General features: G+C 37.9%; 1 protein-coding gene across 3 annotated transcripts in view; it reads left to right on the plus strand.

Moving 5' to 3' along the window:
* The first annotated feature begins 13,597 nt into the window (after positions 1 to 13,597).
* DNAJC10 (DnaJ heat shock protein family (Hsp40) member C10) overlaps positions 13,598 to 23,835 on the plus strand; it is a 49,051-nt gene continuing 38,813 nt past the window's right edge. Inside the window, exons 1-5 of one of the 3 annotated variants that reach the window (XM_053597582.1) lie at positions 13,598 to 13,827; positions 14,343 to 14,399; positions 15,232 to 15,581; positions 17,822 to 17,984; positions 20,175 to 20,225. In XM_053597582.1, coding sequence (XP_053453557.1) covers positions 15,378 to 15,581; positions 17,822 to 17,984; positions 20,175 to 20,225 — 418 coding nt within the window. In that variant the 5' untranslated portion in view covers positions 13,598 to 13,827; positions 14,343 to 14,399; positions 15,232 to 15,377. Of the gene's footprint in view, positions 13,828 to 14,302; positions 14,400 to 15,231; positions 15,582 to 17,821; positions 17,985 to 20,174; positions 20,226 to 23,835 lie in introns of all 3 variants that reach the window. The other 2 variants (XM_053597581.1, XM_053597580.1) reach the window with 2 other exon arrangements.

Raw genomic sequence — 23,835 nt, forward strand, 5'->3', positions numbered from 1 at the left:
AATGACATTCAATTTTGTTTGACATTTTAAAATGCTGAAGAGAAAGAAGCCCCTGGAAACATTTAACAAAGAAATTTTCTTTTAGAAATGAAACAGATTCAATAAGAAGGTGTAACTCAATGATTTTCATCTGATGTGCCATTAGAGGATCTTAGGTACACCACAAAAATTTTTGAAGGTCATTAATTAAATTATTTTTGAAAGAAGTTCAAAGCACAATAAGTATATTCTTTTTTTACTCTTTTTTTGATCAACATAATTTAAGTGTGCCAGGGAAGTTGAACTACAGGTTTAAGTGTGCTGTGAGATTTAAAAAATAAATAAATAAATAAAAGGTCAAAAAACACTGATGAAACTCAAAGCTACTTTGAAATGAGTCCTAAATCTCAAGGTAACCAAAGTAAACTTTTCTGATTGAAAAAGAATCACAGAAGCAACAAGTTATTTTGTAGAGTTTTGTTTTTAACACCCGGCCTATTTTCTTTCTTTGTTCTGGCCACAAAATTTGAAAAGGCACTTGTGGCTGCTAAAACAGAAGTTACAGAAAACAAGCAATGGTTCGGCAGAGTCTGGTTAATCAAAGGGAACAATCAGATGCTAGCAATATGAGACAGCCTGGGCTGTCCACGCATTCTGATGTCACCCTGGTAGGAACAAAGGAGTGTGAAAGAGTAAGCAGTTATCCCAAGGTTTGTAGTAGCAAAGGTAAGAGAAAATTCAGGTTTCTCTTTAAAGCAGGAAGAGGAAATCCAAAGGTAAATTTGGTAGTGAAAATAGCTGATACATGGCAATTACTGTCAGGCACTGTTCCTAAGTGCTTCTCCTCCACAAGAGTCCTTTGTTCATTGTGCCCCAGAACAATTTGTCTGAGGTAGGTGCTCGTTTATCCCCCCTGCTACATTTAAATAACTCAAAGAAACATTAGAAAATATTATTAACTGAATAAGAACAGAAACACAAAGTATCAAAATTTATGGGATGCCACTAAAACAGTACTTAGTATGGAGAGAAACTTATAGCTTTAAATGTTTATACTAGAAAATAAGAAATGTCTTAAATCAGTAATTTAAACTTCCAGTTTAAGGGGGAAAAATTTAAAAGATTAGTTAAACCCAACATAAGCAGGAAAAATGAAGATTGAAAACATTAATGTAATATAAAACAAAATAATAAAAATCAGTTAGACCCAAATCAGATTTTTTAAAGGTAAAAAAAAGGGGGGGTCAATCGGTAATTTTTTAAAGGTAAAAAAAAAGGTGGGGGGGTCAATCAGTAATTCGATCAAGAAAAAATGAGAAAGAGAAGACACACACAAATAACCAATGTCAGGAATGAAATAGGAACATCAGTACAGATCCTCCAGATGCTACAGGATAGGAAGGGAATGGTATGAACAATCATAAAGCAACAAATCTGAGAACTTAGATGGTAATTTGTGTCTTTTAAGTAATTTATCTTTTTCAGTGCTGGCTCAAGGAAAAAATAGGAAATCAGAAAATTCCTTATCTAGTAAAGAAATCATACATATAATTTTTTCTTTTTTGCATCAGGGTTTTGCTCTGTCACTCAGGAAAGAGTGCAGTCAAGTGTTCCTAACTCACTGCAACCTTGAATTCCTTGGTTCAGGAGATCCTCCTGCCTCAGCCTACGGAGTAGCTGGGACTACAGGTACATGGTATCACACCCAGATACTTAAAAGAGATGAGGTCTCCTGGCCTCAAGCGATCCTCCCAAAGTGCTGGGACTATAGGCATGAGCCACCACACCCAGCCTAATTCTAAATTATATAAAAAAATCTTCTCACAAAGAAAACTCCAGATCCAAGTGGATTCACTGTGAATTCTATCAAATATTCAAGAAAAAAGTAAAAGCATCTTTCTTAGCAAGTATAGTATACTTCTTGACTCATTTTATGAGCCCAGCAGTACCCCCATATCCAAAGTACAGAGTCTGTGTTGAAGCAGAGTGTAGAATAGTAGTGATTTGAGGCTGGGAAGAGAAGAGGGGAGGAAAGGATAAGGAGAGGTTGATAAAAGGGTACAGAATTACAGCTAGATAGGAAGAATAAACTCTAGTGTTCTATAGCATTGTATGATGACTACAGTTAACAACAATAATTTGTATTATATTTTAAAATAACGGGAGAAGATTTTGAATGTTCTCAACACACAGGAATGTTTGAAGTTGATAGATATGCTATTTACTCTGATTTGATCATTACTCATCATATACATGTACAAAAATATCACTGTACTCCATAAATATATACAATTATCACATGCCAATTAAAAATAAAATAAAAGTTCAGAGTGTAGAATCAGCCTACCCAGATTCAAATTCCAGTTCTTCCCCCACTGGTGGTACAATCTTGGATGATGCAAGAAACTGCGTGTGCCTCATATTCTCATCATAAAATTGATAATATATAATCTCAGAAGATTTTATAAGAATTAAATGAATTATTATGTGAAAAGTACCTAAAACAGTGCCTGGCATGTAATTGGCACTCCATACATGTTAGCTGTTTTTACCTATCTTGTTTTATTTTTGTTTATCTCTTTATCATTAATAAAATAATTATTTTTGCTTTTTTATGGGCCAAGGGGTCCAGAGTATATGATCTAATAGGGCAAAATTCACTGGCATAGGTACAGCCAATTAGGAGTTCACATTTAATATTTTGGCTTCAGCACCTGAAGTGGTATTAATAATCTGTTAGGTTAGGTAAGTGAAGCCTAGATTAAATGATGGTTAACATTTACTAGAAAGAAATGTTGGACCTTTCTTGGACTATTTCAGATGTCTATAGGCTCAGAAAGAGAAGTTGAAATGGCTGGATCTGTTCTGTTCAACCTGCTCTGCCATTCCCAAACCACACCTACAGGATGCCAAGAACTTTATCTTCACCACAGTATTAACAAAACATTGGAAAGAGGCGGGACAACATCCTGGAAATAGCTCTGTGGTAACGACCTCCCATAGGCTGGAAGTGTAATATTACAGGGATGAGGTGAAGATGGGGAAGGCCCTGGTTGTGTGGCCACATAGTGAGTCAGGAGATAGCAGTGCCCCCAGGGTTGGTGTCTACCCACCCCTTGGTAGGCTGCACTGGGGGTTTCCTAACTGATTGATCAAGTTAGAGTAGGAAGGAAACAGAAATTCTGGGAAGTTTATCTAAACCTGGGTTCTGCACTGTATTTGTCCACTCTTAGACACTACCACGTCTCCAATTTCCTGAAAGCCCCAATGGCTGAAAACTAGATCCTGGAGGAGATACAACTAGAGTATTACAGCATTAAGCAAGAGCTTCAGCCAGTCTACCAATGGCATAGTAAACAGCAGCCTGGTGAAATTTTACCACTGGGGGTACCTATTCTGCTACTTATTGTCCCCACACTCTAGGTGATACGGTGTATGGAACAGTGATAGGATCCTGTGCTAGGAGGCCCAGTTTATTATTGTCTGAGTCATAAAAGGTGTTGTACTATCTTCTTATAAAAATCTACTGTCTGGACAGCCCAAAAGTAAATGGCATTATTCTTCCACTGTTTAACTATGTGAGCCAATGCCTGAGCTCAGGAGTTCAAGACAAGCCTGAGCAAGACTGAGATCCCATCTCTAAAAATAGCTGGGCATTGTGGCAGGTTCCTGTAGTCCCAACTACTTGGGAGGCTGAGGCAAGAGAATTGAATCGCTTTAGCCCAGAAGTTAAGGTTGCTGTGAACTATTGTAAGGCCCAAGTTAACACCATTTTGTTTTCATCTTGTCCCTCAGTCTTCATTTTGCAGCTGCATACCAAAGGCATTAGGCAACCTGCTCCCTCCTCCGCCCCCGTCCTTGCCCCATGATCCGCACCCTTGCCCAACGTCTGCTCCAAGCAATAACAACACTCTCCCAGACAGCCAAGGACAAGTGCTCAGTCCCCAAGACCCCCTGTCAGCTCGCCCCAGCAGCTCACCTCACCTCCTCCCTTTTTTCCTTTCTGTACCCTTAAAAACCTCCCTCCTTTTCGAAATCGGGGCTTCTCTGCTCTCCTGCTGTGCCAGGACCAGGGAGCCCAGGCTCAAGCTTGTAAATAAACAACCTCTTGCTTTTGCATCGGACTTGGTCTCCAGGTGATTTATGTGGGGGATCCTGCAACTTGGGCACAACACTATGATGCCACAGCACTCTACCCAGGGCACAAAGTGAAACTCTGCTTCAAAAAGAAAGAAAGAAAAGAAAAGAAAGAAAGAAAAGAAAGAAAGGAAAGAAAGAAAGGAAAGAAAGAAAGGAAGGAAAGAAAGGAAGGAAAGGAAGGAAGGAAGGAAGGAAGGAAGGAAGGAAGGAAGGAAGGAAGGAAGGAAGGAAGGAAGGAAGGAAGGAAGGAAGGAAGGAAGGAAGGAAGGAAGGAAGGAAGGAAGGAAGGAAGGAAGGAAGGAAGGAAGGAAGGAAGGAAGGAAGGAAGGAAGGAAGGAAGGAAGGAAGGAAGGAAGGAAGGAAGAAGAAAGAAAGAAAGAAAGAAAGAAAGAAAGAAAGAAAGAAAGAAAGAAAGAAAGAAAGAAAGAAAGAAAGAAAGAAAGAAAGAAAGAAAGAAAGAAAGAAAGAAAGAAAGAAAGAAAGAAAGAAAGAAAGAAAGAAAGAAAGAAAGAAAGAAAGAAAGAAAGAAAGAAAGAAAGAAAGAAAGAAAGAAAGAAAGAAAGAAAGAAAGAAAGAAAGAAAGAAAGAAAGAAAGAAAGAAAGAAAGAAAGAAAAGATCTACCCTCAATATGGCAAGTCCCGTCCAGTCTGCCGAGAATCCAGATAGAACAAAAACACAGAGGATTTTGTCTCTCTCCCTTTTAGAGGTGGGATTTACTCTTTTCCTGTCCCTGGACATTAAAGCTCCAGACTTGGGATTCTAGAACATATGCTAGCAATCCCCACCCCCAACCAGGTTCTTAGACCTTAGATCTCAGACTATGAGTTACCCCATCAGCTTCCCTGGTTCTGAGGCTTCAGGACTTGGGCTGAGCCATGCTACCAGCATCCCAGGGTCTCTAGCTTGCAGACAGTCTGTTGTGGGACTTCTCAGCCTCCATAATCTCATGAGCCAGATTCCCTGATAAATCCTCTCTCATCTCTCTTTCCCCTACTCTCCCTCATCCCCACCTTCTCCATCTGGCTCCTACTGGTTCTGTCTCTCTGATGAACCCCGACTAATACAGTTATCTCTATGATAATGGAATAAGTCTACCATATTATGATGTTAGCTTCTTTCATTGACTCCTTCACTTCTTACTTTGAATTGAGTTTCCTCAGGTCTTTTTAGTAGAAATGAGCCAATCCCTTATCTAAACAAGCATGAGATTTACAATTCTTTATGAGAGCTCATCTTCCTTATAACTTTTCTCCCATGTTTGCTCCCTCTTCTAGTACTATTTCAAAGTTAATTTAGTGATGTTGATGCAGGACAAGTTGATGCCACAACCTGCAACCTTAGCCCTGGCAGTGCCCTGGCAGAGTCCATGCTGCTGTGGCAGCAGGAGGAACCAGCTTGCTGGAAGGGCCAGACACTTGCGGGGGAGACACTGGCGCCTTACTGTCTCCTCCCCCTGCACTTCTGGCTGGACAATTTCATTTAAGTTTCCAAGGCCTGAGAATTCATTAGACAGCTGGCTGTAACTGATTGAAGACTCAGGCCCTAAAAGTCAACATTGAGTTCTGGCAAAACAACCCCCTGCCACTATATAAAACCCTGAGCAGAGAGCCCGAGGAAGAGGGAGCAGGAGAGCTTGTTCCCCTCCTGGGTTCTCCCTGCCAGGAGCTTTGTTCTTTTTGTAAGTTGTAAGCTTTGTTTCTGTGAATAAACCCCATCTTACTACTGATCCTGCGGTCTGTGGGTTCATTCTTTGAATCCCAGAGACCAAGAACCTGAAACACCTGAATCAATGTTGCGGTATACACGATTAAGTGTATAAAAATAAATCTGTTACTATATACTTGTAATGAACAATCAAATATTGAAAAAAAGTATATATACACTATAGCTTAGATGTATAAGCTATTCCACTAGACTATCGGCTGTTCTTGCTGTTCTTGAAAGAGGAAGAAACATGCTGCTGAGAGGTGTGCCAGTCATAATTTTATGAGAACAGCATCTTCTTCCTCCCAGCAAACTAGGACCTTTCCTTGGCAACTCAGAAAAGTCCTCACTGTACCTGTCTGGCAGCAGATGCCTTCACTGTGTACTACTTGGTTGGTTGCCTGTGGAGAAGTGGTGGTTGTGGGAACTGTGCAGAAAAAAGTTAACATAGCAAGCCAGAGACTGCTATCCTCATCAAGTCCTGCTTGAAAAGTTGGCTCTTGGCTGGTATTTGGGAACCTGGCTGGTAAACAACTTCCTATACTGATATAAAATTTTCCTCAATGTTAAGAGTAGCTCACTCACTGTGTCTGAACTCTAAAAACAATGCGGTTCATGATGAACATCTACTTTCCTTCTTGAAGTCTAAGCAAAGGATGTCTACATGTCCGTTTCCCAATAAAAATCTTAGGCACTGAACACAATATTTTGTACAAGTTGTCACAACTTATTGTTGGAGTTGTGTGTTCTGTGCAACATTACTGGGAGACACCTGGGAGCCAGCACCCAGTTTCCTCCAGACTTTGTACATGTACCTTTTATCTTTGCTAATTTTGCTCTGTATTCTTTCTTTGTAATAAATCTTAGCTATAAGAACAAGTATATTCCTAGTCCTATCATCAGCTTTGTCATCATCAAACTTGGGAGTGGTCTTGAGGATACCCAAGTATTTTGTTTGCTTTCAATTCAATTTAGCAAGCATTTATGTAGGGGTTAGTCTCAAGAAAACACAAAGTATATGAGACATACATACTTACATATGTATATATAAATATGTATATATTCCTATGTCTGGTCCACTTTGATTTTTATGAGAGTATTTAATTACCACATAATGTTTAACATGAAAAACTGTAGTGTCAAAATAACTGGGATGTAAGTAAATATGCATAAAAGCCGAGTAACTTATAGGTAGAGCTGTTTATTGGAGATGAAAAATATGGAATTACAGTTATAGAAATATATGCTACTTCAAATTCAAGTGAATTCAACCCATATTGAATGTCAACTTCATTAGTAAGTGCTGTAGGTGACTTAAAGATGTCATGAATGCTTTTTTTTTTTTTTTTTTTGTAAAGACAGAGTCTCACTGTACCGCCCTCAGGTAGAGTGCTGTGGCGTCACATGGCTCACAGCAACCTCCAACTCTTGGGCTTACGCGATTCTCTTGCCTCAGCCTCCCGAGCAGCTGGGACTACAGGTGCCCACCACAATGCCTAGCTATTTTTTTGTTGTTGTTGTTGTTGCAGTTTGGCCGGGGCTGGGTTTGAACCCGCCACCCTTGGCATATGGGGGCGGCGCCCTACTCACTGAGCCACAGGCGCCGCCCATGAATGCTTTTTAATGTCTTTACTCATTAGGTCTGATCTAATAAACTATTATTACTAATCCTTCAAGATCAAGCACTTAATACTATATGTTCTATATAGTACATTATGTTATTATGAAAATAACATCTTCTATAGTTTAAACATATGCTGTGAAAATATTTCAATTAACTGACTGTGGTGTTCTTTATGGACTCCAAATCTAGACTGTCCATGCTGAATCCAAATTCTACCATTTACTGTGTGGCATTGGTCAAGTTGGCTAAACCTCTCTTTGCCTCAGTTTCTTCATCAGTAAAACTGACTAAATAAAAATACTTCACAGGGTTGTTATGACAATTAAATGTGTTAATATAACTAAAGTACTTAAAATAGTGCCTGAGAAATGTAAAGCACATGTTAACTTTTGGTCACTGTGATTATAATTATCATTTCACACTGATCAAGAAAACAGATTTGCATTTTATTCACTTACACTTGACTGTCTTTGGGCAAGTCACTCATCAGTCTCTCTGGGGCTGTGTCCTACTCTATGAGCTGAAGGAATGAACATAATAACTTCAGAGATTCTACTAGGTTCTACAATTCTAGGAATTCTTTTTTATTTAGAAACACCCATACTCTTCTCTATTTCTCCTCCTCCTTCAGCCCAAACTTAAGTCTTTATGGACCATACAGTTAAAATCATTCATTTGACATATATTATGTTTTATACGTGAATATGTATTCTTTACCCTCCCCTACTGGATAACTCTGGGAACAAAGGGCTACTCTTCCCTTTTTTGCACATGACATTGATTTTTCATTCCATTATAATGCACGTATTGAGTAGATGCCAAACACTGTTCTAGCTAGGCATTGAGAGAAAAATAAGACTAGATTCCTGATCCCAAAGAATTCAGTATGGTAGACCAAACAACAAAATGTAATTATGATATGTTGTGGCAAACACATTAATGAAGGATGAAGTGATAACATTTCCCATGAGCTATTTAAGCCTATTTTTTTCCAGAAGAAACTGGATTTTGAAATATGAACAGCAGTTCTCAAGGTGGAACTAAAAAATGAAATAAAATGTTCCTTTTGTTATATCTCATACATAATGCATGGAACAGTTGCCTGAAGCAAGTGGATATCCCTGGTGTCAATTATCCGAAGTAGAGAACATCTTTCTCTTTCCATCATGACCAATTCATCACTAAATTCTATATAGTACATTCTACTTTTTTATTTTAAATATTTGACAAATAAATATTATATATATTCAAGATGTACAACATTGAGAGATATATGAACTGATTACCAGAGTTGAATTAACACACCTATCACCACTCACAGTTACCATTGTATCTATGTATTTATAAGGTAAGAATGCTTAAAATTCTGCACTCTTATCTAATTAACTACAAGATCTATGTTGTATATTAGATCCCCCAGCACATACTTATCTTTAAACCAAAAGTTTGAAAACAAAAATGTAGGGAAAATAAGTGAAAAAAAGTCCTGAAAGTTTGTTCCCATTGACCAACTCTGTGTTCCCCCTATACTCTGGCCTCTGGCAACTAGTGTTCTATTCTCCGCTTATGTGAGTTCAACTTTTTTAGAATCCACAGATAAGTAAGCTTGTACAGTATTTGCCTTTCTGTATCTGGATTATTTTGCTGAACATAATGTCCTCCAAGCTCATCCATCTTTTCACGAATGGCAAGGTTTCGTTTTTTTCTTTTCTTTTTTTCGGCCAGGCTGGGTTTGAACCCACCACCTCCAGCATATGGGGCTGGCGCCCTACTCCTTGAGCCACATATTTTCTTTATTCACCCATCTGTCCACGGATACTTAAGTCATCTTCATATCTTGACTATTAGGAACAGTGCTGCAATGAACACGGGTTCTACATTTTTCTTGAATCTGTCTCTCTACATGTGCACTAATTCTACCCTAGTCCAAGCCATCATCATCTATCAACTAAGGCTATTTCAATAGTTGCCAACCAGTTTTCCTCTATCTAATGTTTCTTTCCTCCAATATATTCTTCAGACTATAGCTAAAACAATTATTAAAAAATAATCATGGTCCTTTCCCATCTTGAATAATTCAGATGAAAAGACATTACATGGGGCTGGTAAAGAGTCAAAGCCCAAACAATATGAGGGGGAAGGGTGAGTCACTGTGTACTGCAGCCTTTTCAGGGTGTAGCTGGTATCCCTCTAAGAGGTTGGAAAGTGAGTGTAGTAAACTGAGCATCTGCCCAGATGAGCAGTTCAGTTTAAGGCATGGGAACTCAGGAGGGTTGGGGAGGACAACAGCACTGGATGTGGACTAGCGTCAGCAATGGAAGATTGATTACATACGAGGAAACTGAACAAAGGAGGATATATATCAAGAATAATGGGAGCCATGTTTCTCATTGTCAGGGAAAGGAGAAAAATTAGAATAAATAAATTCTGACTCCTGTGGTATTACATTGCAATTGGAAGTATTGGTGTAAATTCTTATTTTATGGAGGTGTGTATGTGTATATACATACAGTGTATTTTCTACCTTTCTCCACTGAGAAGCACTAAAATCAATAGCATCCCCATAGTATGAAGCATGTGTAGCACCTAGATTTTGCTATCTAAATACCATTCTTCAAAAGAACCTAGGCTCTTTAGAGAAATAGCTATTATCACGACTGAGCCTGGATCACATCATTATGCACTAAAATAAGCATACTGAAAACATGACGGGATTGCCAAAAGGACACAGAAGTCAGCTTAAAAAACTGCCCATTGGTCGAATCTGAAACCACTTAAGCATCTAAGTAATGATAGTAATATATTAGGACCCATTGAATAAAATGGGATTCCAGGAATTCATAATACAAATTAACGAATAAATTGGAAGTTTGATGAAAAATGGGATGTTCAGAGTCTCAAAGGACCTCCCCTGAAAGCACTTATTAATTACAAGACTGAAAACATACGGTATAGAAGTGTCTGTGAGGTTTTTCCACTGTAATCAAGCAATCTAAGTTAAAACTAACAATAATGAGACAAATCAAAATTTGGAGGCACCTGATAAAATGCAATGAATGGAACATAGTGTCACTTCTATTATATTCCTGCCAAGATGCGTAACCAGAATCTCATCACAAGGAAACATCAGACAAGCTGCAACAGAAACATGTCTACAAAGTAACTGGCCTGTATTCTTTATAAGTATCAAGGTCTTGAAAGTCAAGGAAAAATTGGAGAACTGTCTCTGACTGAAACAGTCTAAAATATCAGGATACTAGATCAAACAAGTAGTTTCCAGCTAGATCTTTTACTACAAGGACATTGTTGGGACAATTGGTAAGACCTAAATGGGGTCTGAGGACTAGATGATGATAATATATCAGCATTAACTTCCTGATTTTGATTATTATGTTGTGGTTATATGGGATATCCTTGTTTATGAAAAATCTAAACCAGTTTTGGGGGATAATGCGACAAGTTAGCAGCCTATCTTCAAATGGTTGAAGAGACAAAGTTATGTGTTCTATCCATTAAATTATGTTGTAATGTTTAAATTATTTCCAATTTTTTAAATAAAATTATAAGTATATACAGTAATGACATTCCACTGATTGAACTCTTTTATGGCTTCCGATTGCTCTTAGGAAAAAGACCAAAATCCTTAAAATTAAATCATATTACTATTTTTTCAGTCTCATTTTGTTGACTCTCTTTTTTTTTTCTTGCTGCATTCTGGTGTTTTTATTTCTTGCATGCCCATGCTCTTTTGAAGAAAAAGGCATTTTCTCTGCCTATTACATTCTCCAATTTTTTTACCAGATATATTAAATTTCTTCTGTTTGTTTCTATTTTTGATAAAACCTTTGCCCCAGGAGGAATTTTCCTCATTATTCATTCTTTTAGTACCATGTATTTTCCCTTCGTAGTTACAGATTTGTTTGAATGATTAAGGAATATGTCCTCTTCTCTTTTCCTAGTTTTTGAGGGCAGAGCCATGTCTTTGCTCATCACAATACCCTTAATGACCCAGCCCAGAGAACAGTAAACAATTTTAATGAATAAATGAACTGTTTAAGATCAATCTACCCACCTTTTCCCTTGACTCTGTCTCCCTCTCCTCTATCTGTTGCTCTCTCTTTTTGGCTCCTAATCGGTTTACAAACTTGTTTATGTATTTCTAAACCTAAAGCATTTCCTCTCTTAAATCCTCATCCTCTTCTAATTACACTACAGTTTTCCTACTTCTTTCCCCACCCAAACTTTCAGGAGTATATACAGGTATACTCACTATTTACATTTCCTCAGCTCCTATCGAATCTTCAGTCCATTGCAATTTTTATAGGTTATAAAGTTACACATTTTTTACTAAAAAGTGGTTATATTTTTAAAGTATTTTCATTTTAGACTAAATTTATAGTTAGTATTTTATTGGGTGTGTAGAGTATTTTGGGGTTTGACTGATATGGTAGAATCTAGTTCTTTAACTTATCTATGACAGTAGTCTTGGATGTCAATATTTTTTAGATGTTAGTATGCAGGCTCTTTTGGCCTTATTAGAGCCTGACTAGCAGTGTCTTGCATGAAATGGTCATCAAAGATGTCATTTTATTACCTGTGATGTTTGAATGTCATCAAAGTATTTTCAATATTTCTTTTATCTTCAGGTAATTTAAAAAGTTATTGGGGACCTAATCAGGTGAGTAGGGAGGGTGTTCCAAAACAGTTGTTTACTGGTAAAAACTCCCTCATAGACAGTGCCATGTGAGCTGGTGATTAGTCACCATGCAAGAGCCTTCAGAGATTTTCCTGTTTCTCTACCAATGTTTCTTTGGGTCTGCTATGCTTCTCACAGTCAGCCAATGATTTTGACACACAATTTGATGAATTTTTGCAATGCTTTTGTCAGTTCTGCTGATTACTAGCCCCCCCCCTCAGAAAAAAATATTTAATCCATTTGTACACTGCTGTTTTCTTCATGGCATTATCCCTATAAACTTGTGCCTGATTTCACTCCCACTCTTGTCAAGTTTTAACAAGAAATTTAATGTTCGTTGCTCTAATTTTTTCAACAGTCTCACGATGGCACACACATATATGGCATGCAAAAATAATGAAGGCCATTCAGCAAGAATCACCACAGGTCATGGGAACACTACTGCGAGATGCTGATATACCATTGTTATGAAACTTTATGTATGATGCTGCCAACATAAGGGCATGGTGGCAAGGTTGCCAACTCAATTGTCAGACTTTCTCATTGACTAGTATGCATAGCACATAGGCTGCTTCTCATATTTCTGCCTTTGTTCATTCTACTTCATCTTCTTTCCTGCCATGTATTAGTTTAGCCGTGGATTCTATAGTCAAGTTTTTATAAGCTGAAATTCGATTTACTACTCATGAAACTGTTACCGATCACAACTTATTTCTTGTTACAGTTGATATCATGAGCAGGTATCCACCCTCTTCAGCTACCTGCTTTAGAGGTTGCGAATATAGCTATTTCAATTGTTACACTGCTGTGGGTTAAAATGCAGTTTCTGTACCTCATCATTTGGATATAAAGGTGACAGAGAGGGGTGTGGATAATTCCCCCGTTTCTACCTTGGATGAATAGAAAGCCAGGAAATACTGAAGAAGGTTCAAACTTTTGTTGATACACACGCTCACACTAAAGTTAGAAATAGTTCTATAGTTCCCAAGTTTCCCGCTGCTTCTTCAGTCCTCTAGACGCTGCAATCGATGTCACTTCAAGAAAGCTCTCTTCCTTCCGCCAAATTTCCCCTTTCGATCTCACCCACCCATCGCCCAAATCCTCGGCAGCCCTGTCTTCCCGTGAAGAACAGAGTCACGGGAAATCGCCAGCCAACCCCGCCCTCCGGTTTCCCCGTCACCCTGGCAACAGGACCAGGAAGGGGCTGGCTCGCCGTCTACAGTTCTGCCCTCGGCCCGCGCCAGCCCCCTTAATGCGGGGGCGGCGGCTGTTCTGCCCACGGGATGTCCCTCAGCTCCGGTTTGGGGCCGGACCCGGAGCCGGACCCGGATCCTTCACAGAGGGCCACGTCAACCTCAACCTACACCACCCTCCCCACCCGCCGCCGCGCCCGCTGAGCCTGCCGCGAGTCTCCTGGCTGCGGGCTCCACGCCTTTCCCACAATGCCCCGCGCCAGGCCCCGCCCCGGCTCGCCGTGGAGACCGACGCGCGGAGCCGACAGTAGTTGGCCCCGCGCTCGCCGCAGCTAGTGCGGCTGATCCTCCCCCATCCTGCGCCCGGCGGCCGGGCTGTTGGGGAGTGAGTGCTTCCGTCCTGCACTCACAGCTTGGGGTCGGACGGGCGGGGATTGCCGCCCGGGCTCGAGGATGGGGGAGTAACTACAGGAAGTGACCGCCGACCAAGGTGGGCAGGGTCTGGGGCTGGACCGGAGACTGCGGTGGCCTGGGCCTGGGGAAAGGAAAGAAGAAACACCCGTGTGCTTGAACCTCCCCTTCTCTGCGCTTGTATGGCCAGTCTATTGTGTTCTCGCACCCCGTTTTCCTCTTTTCCCACACTACCCTTTCTTTCAGCGGGTCCCCTTCATTTACTCAGGTTCCCTTCTGAGTCCAGCCTCACACTTAAGACACCACCACTACTTGACAGTCCCGTTTCCCTTAGGTCTCCATCTTTCCCCAATCCCCTGTCCCATTCTGGAGTGATGGCAACATCAAAGCTTTGGCCTTGCATTGACCTGCAGCTTCCACCTGTCGGCAGCTGTGGCCCAGAGCAACTCAACACAGCCACGCTGACTGAACAGCCCCTAGGCAAGAACATCTTATCCCAACGTAGTGATTGAAAATATGTTCTTGTTTGTTTTTTCCTGGTGGTTGTTTTCTAGTCTGGGTATTTGTTAATCTCCAACATTATATGTTGCAAAGGTGTATTTCTGTGGGATGAAAAGGACGTGTTAGAAATGACCTGAAGACCAGTTACAGGTAAGAAGGCTTTTTTAAAATAGACATTTAGGATTAAATGAAGGAAAAGTTGAGGGTGCGATGAAACAGATTTTTCAAAGCATTATAGATCTTTGGAACTAAAGTATACCAGTTTTAAATGTGGTATGATTAAGTAATGGTTATTTTTACATTATTTTTGCATGGATGAGCTTGTTTAAATGGTTATTCCCTTTTGTTTCTTTTCCTATTTCTGTTTATAGCAAACATGAACTTAGCACTAAAATTACACTGTTAACCATTATTCTACTATTATTCTCTACTTACATTTAGTGTAACCACCTCAGAATTCAGAGGAAAAGATGGATGCTTTGTAGGTTGTGCAGTATAACTATATAATTCACTGCCATTTTTGGCAGTGATATATGAAAAGTAAAGATTCTTCGGTGGAACTAGAAAGAAGCGCAGGGTCCCTAAAAGTACATTTTCCTACAGGTGAAATCTGATTAATCAAAGAAAACTGTATAGCCTTAGATGGTCAAGAAACCTAGCACTAAAACTGGATAGAAAGAGGAAGGAAATGGGGGTTATTCCCACCCTTGAGTTCTGATGCTAATTAGAAGCTTTCTCTTTATAAATTGCTGTGTATGAGTATTGTACCTAGCTATGCCCACTCACTGCTTCCTTTTATCTGCTGTCATGAATGATCTCACAAATCTGGCTACCTGGCAGTGGAAGCAGTGGAGAGGGCCCTCAAAGGATGGAATCTGGGGCGTTTCTACTGATCTGCCATTTAACAAAGATTGTATTGCTGACTGTGTTATTGCTGTTTACTTTGAAATGTCATTTTAACTGCCAGGTTTCCTCTCTTTAGATTAACATTTTTGGAGACAATTTTATGATGCTTGATTCACCCTTGAAGTAATGTGGACAGAAGTTCTCGAATTTACAAATTCCATCCACTGGAACCAGCAGTGTATCCTAATGTTCACTTAAGCCAGACCTTGTATAAGAAAAAGAATGGGAGTCTGGTTGAAAAAAGATGACTATATCAGAGACTTGAAAAGGATCATACTCTGTTTTCTAATAGTGTACATGGCCATTTTAGTGGGCACAGATCAGGATTTTTACAGTTTATTGGGAGTATCTAAAACTGCAAGCAGTAGAGAAATAAGACAGGCTTTCAAGAAATTGGCATTAAAATTACATCCTGATAAAAATCCGGTAGGTAATAATTTGTTTTTAAAAAATACTAATTCTATTTTGGTGTTTTGATATTCAAATTATTGTAGAGAAGCATTCAAAATGGTTAACAACAGTCACATCAAAATTAAAATTCAACTTGTATGCCAGAACATATTCTAGTTTAGTGTGAAAGAATATCAATACAAAAAATACAGCTCCCTCCTAATTTGTAAGCTAATTTCCACCAGTTCTGTTAAAGACGTTAATCCCAAAGGAAACTATAATATCTGTAAAGTAGTTGAAGTAGTTCTCTTAGTAAGGTTAAGATCAAGTATTTTGGGAGAGTAAGAGAAAAAAATTGCTTTAAAGGTCACTGAGTACAACCTACTAAAAATGGTAGTAACAGCTAAAAATAGTATCCTTTCACTATTTTCTTCTATGCACAAGTCCACAGACAAGAATTAGAAAGTTTTGTAAGTTAAAACTTGAGAGCAGCTAAATGTAATTTGAATCAAATAGTTGATTGTATACATATATTTAACAAAATTCGTTTTAATTTTATGGTATTTTTATAATTTACCTCTATCTCAAAAAAAAAGTCTCATTTTGTCACCCTTGCTAGGGTGTGATGCACCCTGGCATCACAGCAACCTCAAAGTCTTGGGCTCAAGCTGTCCTTTTGCCTCAGCCTCCCAAGTACCTAGGACTACAGATGCCCAACACAATGCCCAGCTATTTTTAGAGACCTTTAGGATTTTGTTCTTGTTCTTTTCTCAGGCTGGTCTAGAACTCCTGAACTCAAGCAGTCTACCCACCTCAACCTCCCAGGGTGCTAAGATTTCACGTGTGAGCTACTGTGTCCAGCTACCTAATTCTTTTATTTATTTATTTATTGAGACAGAGTCTCACTATGTTGCTCTCCATAGAGTGCTAGGATGTCACAGCTCACAGCAACCTCAAACTCTCAGGCTTAAGTGATTCTCTTGCCCCATCCTCCCAAGTAGCTGGGACTACCAACGCCGCCACAATTCTCGACTATTTTTTGTTGTTGTAGTTGCAGTTGTCATTGTTGTTTTGCTGGCCTAGGCCAGGTTCAAACCCTCCAGCCTTAGTGTATATGGCTGGCGCCCTATTCACTGAGCTGCGTACGCCACCCAACCTAATTCTTTTCTTAATGAGATTTGACCAGCATCATTAACAAGGAGAAAGACATGCTTAAGTTGAATTTATTTCTAGGTAGAATTTTTAAAATACAGTTACTTTATTTCAATTGCATGAAACTGAGGAATAGAAACAATACTTCTTTAAACTCTTATCTTTCTCTGACATCTATGGTTTGTTGTATTTAGGATTTTTTTTAATTTTTTCTTTAAAATTTTAGAATATGATTTTTAGATTATAAAAGATGGTGGATTTACATTTAAAGTATTAATAAAATGAAAGCATTCTTTGAAAACCAATTTTATGAAACATATTAACAAAGAAGGGAAGCCAGGGGTAGTGGCTCATGCCTATAATCCTAGCACTCTGGCAGGTCAAGGCAGGAGGATTGCTTGAACTCAGGAATTCAAGACTACCTGAGCAAGAGAGAGCAAGACACGGTTTCTACAAAAAAAAAAAAAAAAAATAGAAAAATTAGCCATGTGTGATGGCAAGTACCTGTAGGCCCAGTTACTCAGGAAGCTGAGACAGAAGAATCACTTGAGCCCTGGAGTTTGAGGTTGCTGTGAGCTATCATGACGTGACTGCACTCCAACCTTGGCAACAGAGAGACTCTCTCCAAAAAATAACAAAGAAAGAAGAAACTTTTCCAATTCAATTTTATATTGTTACTCTGCTGTGAGTTCTTATTGAATTATCTGGTAGTAGATTGGGCACATACTTTTTTTTAATTAACAAGTTGGTTTTATTTTGCATGGAAAAATTTATTTATCTACTTGTTTTTGGAGTAATATTTACAAAAGAGTTTCAAAGGGTTTATTAGTTTCTCTCAGCTGCATTTCTTAGAATGACTTACATTGTATGTATGATCATTGTTCTGTCAACCTTTTGAAGAGTCGATCCATATTTCTATTATTTTTCCTATTTTTGTGAAATTGTGGTTCCTTGGAGAATACTTCTTAATTTTAACCTATGAGAAGTCAGATTATATTACTCCTCTTTATCTTGGTATCTAGTCTCCCAAAAATATCTGGATTAATTGAATCTACATAAAGGTTCTGAAGAGACTTGAGTTGTATATTTGAAATAACTGTGTTGTATCTAATGATTTTTAACAGAATAACCCAAATGCACACGGTGATTTCTTAAAAATAAATAGAGCATATGAAGTACTCAAAGATGAAGATCTACGAAAAAAGTATGACAAATATGGAGAAAAGGGACTTGAGGATAATCAAGGAGGCCAGTATGAAAGCTGGAACTATTACCGTTATGATTTTGGTAAGGTGATGTGATACTAACAAAATTGCTCTTTACCTGCATCAAACTTACGTATTTAATGCCTAGGGTCACCTTGACTAGTTCTTTAATTTACCATGGGAGTAAAATTCAAAAGTTTATCAATAGTGATGGTCTGAATACTTAGAAAACTATATTGGTCAAGTCTTATTAAATATTTTTAAATTAGGATTACTTTTTAATAAAAAAAAAATACACGGTCAGGGCCATGGATCAACATTTCAATCAATAGCAGACCCTAGATATGACAGTGGTCCAATAATGTAACAACTTTTTTACTCTCCTGTGTCTCTGTTTAGATACGTAAATACTTATCAGTGTGTTACAGTTGCCTATATTAATCAATATGGTAGCATTCTATGCAAGTTTGTATTGTAGGAGCAATAGGCAGGCTATACCTCATAGCCTAGGTGTGTAGTAGGCTGTACCATCTGATTTGCGTACATACACCCTGTGATGTTCACACAGCCACAGTATTGCCTAACACCACATCTCTTAGAACGTATCCCCATTATTAGGTGATGACAATATATACAAGTCATTAAATATTAGAAGTTATTAAATATTTCTTTCAATATTTCTGATATTAATACTAATATCTTTGAATATTTTTCAGAGCATCATATTTTCTAAGAAAGGCTAAACTTTCCTTTAACAGTGCTCACTTCTGTAGAAATGCCATCCTTCTCATAGGGAACCCTTAATGTTAATGTTTTAAGATGTTGACAGAAATAAATAACCCCACCCCCCCCCCACAAAAAAAAATGAAAGAAAAAGGAGGCAAGAGCAGAAGACAGAAATAAGTTAAAGTGAAAGGGAAAGTAAACACAGATAACAAGGCAGGAAGGTGAATTGCGATACCCCATATTTTCTCCTGGTCATTAGTTAGCTTCACATGCAGGCTAAGAACTGAAGTATGCTTCTACATTAGACTAAATAAAATAAATTTATATATATAGGGTTTGCTTTGCAATACTGATTTTTTTTTAGTATTAAGTGCATTCCCAAGAGCTTCATAGTCTCTTATCAGTAGTTGGCAAACTGCAGTTTACAGGCCAAATTTGGCTTGGCGCCAGCTTTTATAAATAAAGTTTTAATGCAATACAGTTATGGTTATTTATTTATACGTTATCTGTGACTTCTTTTATACTTAGCAAATTTGATTATGACAAACCGTATGTGTCACAAAGCCTAAATATTTACTAATGGCCTCTTATGGAAAACATTTGCAAATTCCTGGTCTATATCCATCATTAATATTTGGAAATTTTATATGGTAATGAAAAATTTTCTCACATTGATTTTAATTATTATGGTAAGCAAAATTTATATTTACTGAATGTTTCTACTTCTGCAGTACTCTTAATTATAAGATTTTTAGCTGTATCTTGAAATGATATAACTTACTAAAAACCACATAATATGGCTCGGTGCCTATAGCTCAAGTGCATAGGGCGCCAGCCACATACACCAGAGCTGGTGGGTTCGAATCCAGACTGGGCCTGCCAAACAATGATAACTAAAAACAAAAAGTAGCCGGGCATTGTGGCCGGTGCCTGTAGTCCCAGCTACTTGGGAAGCTGAGGCTAGAGAATCGCTAAAGCCCAAGACTCTGAGGTTGCTGTGAACTATGACACCACAGCACTCTACCCAGGGCAACAGCTTGAGACTCTGTCTCAAAAAAAAAAAAAAAAAAAAAACCATGTACTATGAAAATTTGATGAGGTCTGTAGTCTAGTTAACAGTGTACCATTCTCAATTTCCTGATCTTGATATTATACTACAGCTATATAACATGTCAGTATTAGGGGAAGCTAGGTAAAGGGTACATGAGAGTTTACCATGTTTGTAACTTCTTAAGACTAAAATTATTTTTTTAATAAAACATTAAAAACATTATAAATCATTTGTGGAGATCAAATTATTTCCACATCTATAATAGTCCATATTTGGATTCTAAAATCTTATAGCTCACTCATGACATATATCACCAATAGTTATTTTTTTTTGTTTTTTTTTCTCTTAGTTTGTTGTGTATTCTTCAGGTTTGACATTTAGCTTAGTGATCTGATTTTTTGATGATTAAACCTAAAATGAATAATCTGTTTTTATGTGGTTATTTTTATGGGTGAGGTTTTGATTTTATAATTATTATGTACTTTTAAAAATTAGGTATTTATGATGATGATCCTGAAATCATAACATTGGAAAGAAGAGAATTTGGTAAGTGTGTGGGCATTTGGTTTTCTTTTTACAAGTACAATCTCATGTAAAACTCTTGAGGATAAATGTGTTTAGAATTCAAAAATTTTTGGATTGGGCGGCACTTGTGGCTCAAGGAGTAGGGCGCCAGTCCCATATGCCGGAGGTGGCGGGTTCAAACCCAGCCCCGACCAAAAAAAAAAAAAAAAAAAAAATTTTTTTTGGATTTTAGACAGGTAATATGTACTATAAATTAATCTTCCTAGAAGAAGGTGGGGAAGTATACATAAAAATATACATATTTCTGCAGCAAAAATGTGTAAGTATGTATACCAAATAAAAGTAGTAAATACAACACATAGCCCCCAGCCTCCTATCAGTTCACATTTGGATGCAAAGTGAGCATGCTGCGACTACTCGGGAGGCTGAGGCAAGAGAATTGCCTAAGCCCAAGAGCTGGAGGTTGCTGTGAGCTGTACGCCATGGCACTCTACCGAGGGCAACAAAGTAAGACTCTGTCTCTTAAAAAAAAAAAAAAAGTGGGCGGTGCCTGTGGCTCAGTGAGTAGGGCGCCGGCCCCATATGCCAAGGGTGGCGGGTTCAAACCCAGCCCCGGCCAAACTGCAACAAAAAAATAGCCGGGCGTTGTGGCGGGCACCTGTAGTCCCAGCTGCTCGGGAGGCTGAGGCAGGAGAATCGTGTAAGCCCAAGAGTTAGAGGTTGCTGTGAGCCGTGTGATGCCACGGCACTCTACCCGAGGGCGCTACAGCAAGACTCTGTCTCTACAAAAAAAAAAAAAAAAGTGAGCATGCTGCGAACTTCCAAAAAAACGTACAGATTCAGAACTTTTTGATTACAAAGTCCTGGGTAAGGATGTGATTATTTTGGAAGCAGATTTCATTTATTCTGTGTCTTATGTGAAAATGGATGTGAAAATATAGTTCTGGGGTGGCACCTGTGACTCAAAGGAGTAGGGCGCCGGCCCCATATACCAGAGGTGGCGGGTTCAAACCCAGTCCTGGCCAAAAGCTGTTAAAAAAAAAAAAAAAAAAAGAAAGAAAAGAAAAAATACAGTTCTGCATTTTCTATTGCGTTTTACAAAATGACAAATACTAGATAAGATTGTGACATTTTCAGCCTTGTTCAATAATAGTAAAATGGGTGTATTCTTTCTTTTCTGCTTTAAAGCAACTTTGTATCATCAAATTTCAATTTTATTTTGCTCTATTATAATCTTATTTAGTTTAGAAAACTAAAATACCATATCAGTTACTATACATACATGTAAAAATGCTTCTTCTATATTATCATCATTAAAGATTTATTATAGCCACTTGATTTTATATAGTTCCTTTGAAACAAGGGTTGTACTTTTTTTCTTAATTTTCCACATCATGTTGGTGAGTTCAGTCATACAGAATAGCTGTTCAGTATGTAACTTTGTTAGAAGTCTGGTAAGTGAACACTTGAGCAAACTATAAGTGAATAGAAAATATATCTTTCCTGCTTAAGGAAACAGAAGACAATTTGATTCATTTAGACTGTTGGTAGACAAAACTAATACCATGTCACGAGCTGATGTAATCATAACTGTAGTGCATGAGGTATATAAACCTATAGCTTTTCTTATAGTGGTTATTGTTTCCAATCTCCTAACATATGTGTGTGTGTGTGTGTGTGTGTGTGTGTGTGTATGTTTATTAGTATTTCATGGACCCAGGGGGCAGAAAACATTGGAATTACAAATAGCGCTGGGGTAGCAAAAATCATGCACATGGATGAATCCAGGAGGCCAGCTAGAATGAGACTTTACTGATAGTTACATTGTATATGGATGCAAACTTTTTCAGATATCACTATGCAGAAAAGGTTAAGGACTGCTAACAGTTCATATAGAACCCCAAATAGTAGTTTAAGATAAATTATAGGCATAAAATAATTTTATGCAGAGATAATTAATACTCTGCTTAAGAGTTCAGTTAGGATAAGGTTCAATCCGTATTTGCCACCATTCCATGTGATCTCGAATATTACTTTTCATATTACTGGGATAAGACAAGATGATCCTGAAGTTTTAGTTGAAGAAGCAAAAGGAAAACAACAAACATGTATGGTACTATCAATCTGTAGGTAGATAAATATCACATTAGCCTGCTTGGTTGTAGGTCCCTTTCTATTAACTGTTACTTCTTTTGGTTTGAGTTATTTAGTCTGGTCTTTTGACAAATAATAATAGAGTTATTCTGAAGTTATGTATGTTCTCTTCTTCCAGCAAGAAGTTATGTTTTCTTCTGGCTAGAGTCACTAACAATCTCAGATGGGCTTTTATGCAAACAGAGATGGAAATGATTCCAAAGCTGAACTTTGGATCTTGAGAGGACTTAGCACCATCTAGTTCATCTCTGTAGAACCCTTCCTTAGATGTGCCCTGAATTCCTTTTGTGTCTCTCTAACTTCATGAATCTATTGAACGTTCTGCTCAATTTCTTGCTTTTCAACTACGCTTTGTAGAAGTGGCAAACATTGGCTCTTAAATTTCTACCTCCTAATGCTTCATTGTATTAACTGATGCTTTCAACAGAGGTCTTTTATATTTTGTCCAGTTTTCTAATTGTTTATACTAGAGTTAGTTTAAATTATTTTTTTAAAGGACTTTATTTTATTTTATTTTATTTATTTATTTTTGTTGCAGTTTGGCCGAGGCTGGGTTTGAACCTGCCACCCTTGGTGTATGGGGTTGGCGCCCTACTCACTGAGCCACAGGAGCCGCCCAGTTAGTTTAAATTATATAGTTCATTTTTACCAGGAGTAGAACTCCTTTCATCAAGAAAGAGTAGAATCCCAAAGTGATCAACTTCCATAAACATAAACTTCACTTTCAGAGCTTTAAAAATGTTCTCAACTCTTTTCATTAAACAGGTTGCATATTGTCATTTTATATGTCACAACATAGTAGTCAATCAGTTATTCTAAGTAAGTTCTAGATACTGTTTGCAAAAGTAGAGAAGATCACACATGTGTACAAGTCATTCTGACTAGAACCTACATAATACAGGAATCTTTTTGAAGACAGCTTCAGAAAGAGGAACTCAAAACACTTCTTCCTTTTCTTACATTTTTCTTTGCTAACAGAAGCTATTAACATGTATTTATTTGTTTATACATATTAACAAACATTAGCTTGTAGTTGTATAGTTTAGTAGCTAAAAATTACATTTTGAAATACACTCATTCTGGGTAGACAATGAATAATGCAGAACATCCCATGAGCTATGATAATACAGTATTGAGAATATTTTTAAACTTATTACTCAGCAATCAATGGGAATGCAGCAAATACATTAGAAGTGCTCTATTAAAACAAAATACAGCCATACCTCATTTTATTGTACTTTGCTTTACTGTTCTTCACTGATACTGTGTTTTTTACAAATTGAAGGTTTATGACAACTTTGCATCAAGCAAGTCTCTCAGTGCCATTTTTCCAACAGCTGTGCTCACTTCATGTCTCTGTCACATTTTGGTAATTCTTGTAATATTTCAAACTTCATTATTAGTAGTATATATCTATTATGGTGACCTGCAATCAGTGATCTCTGATATTACTTTGGTCCATTGTTTTGGTGCACCA

This window comes from Nycticebus coucang, chromosome 7 (assembly GCF_027406575.1).
Source record: "Nycticebus coucang isolate mNycCou1 chromosome 7, mNycCou1.pri, whole genome shotgun sequence".
Lineage (NCBI taxonomy): Eukaryota > Metazoa > Chordata > Mammalia > Primates > Lorisidae > Nycticebus > Nycticebus coucang.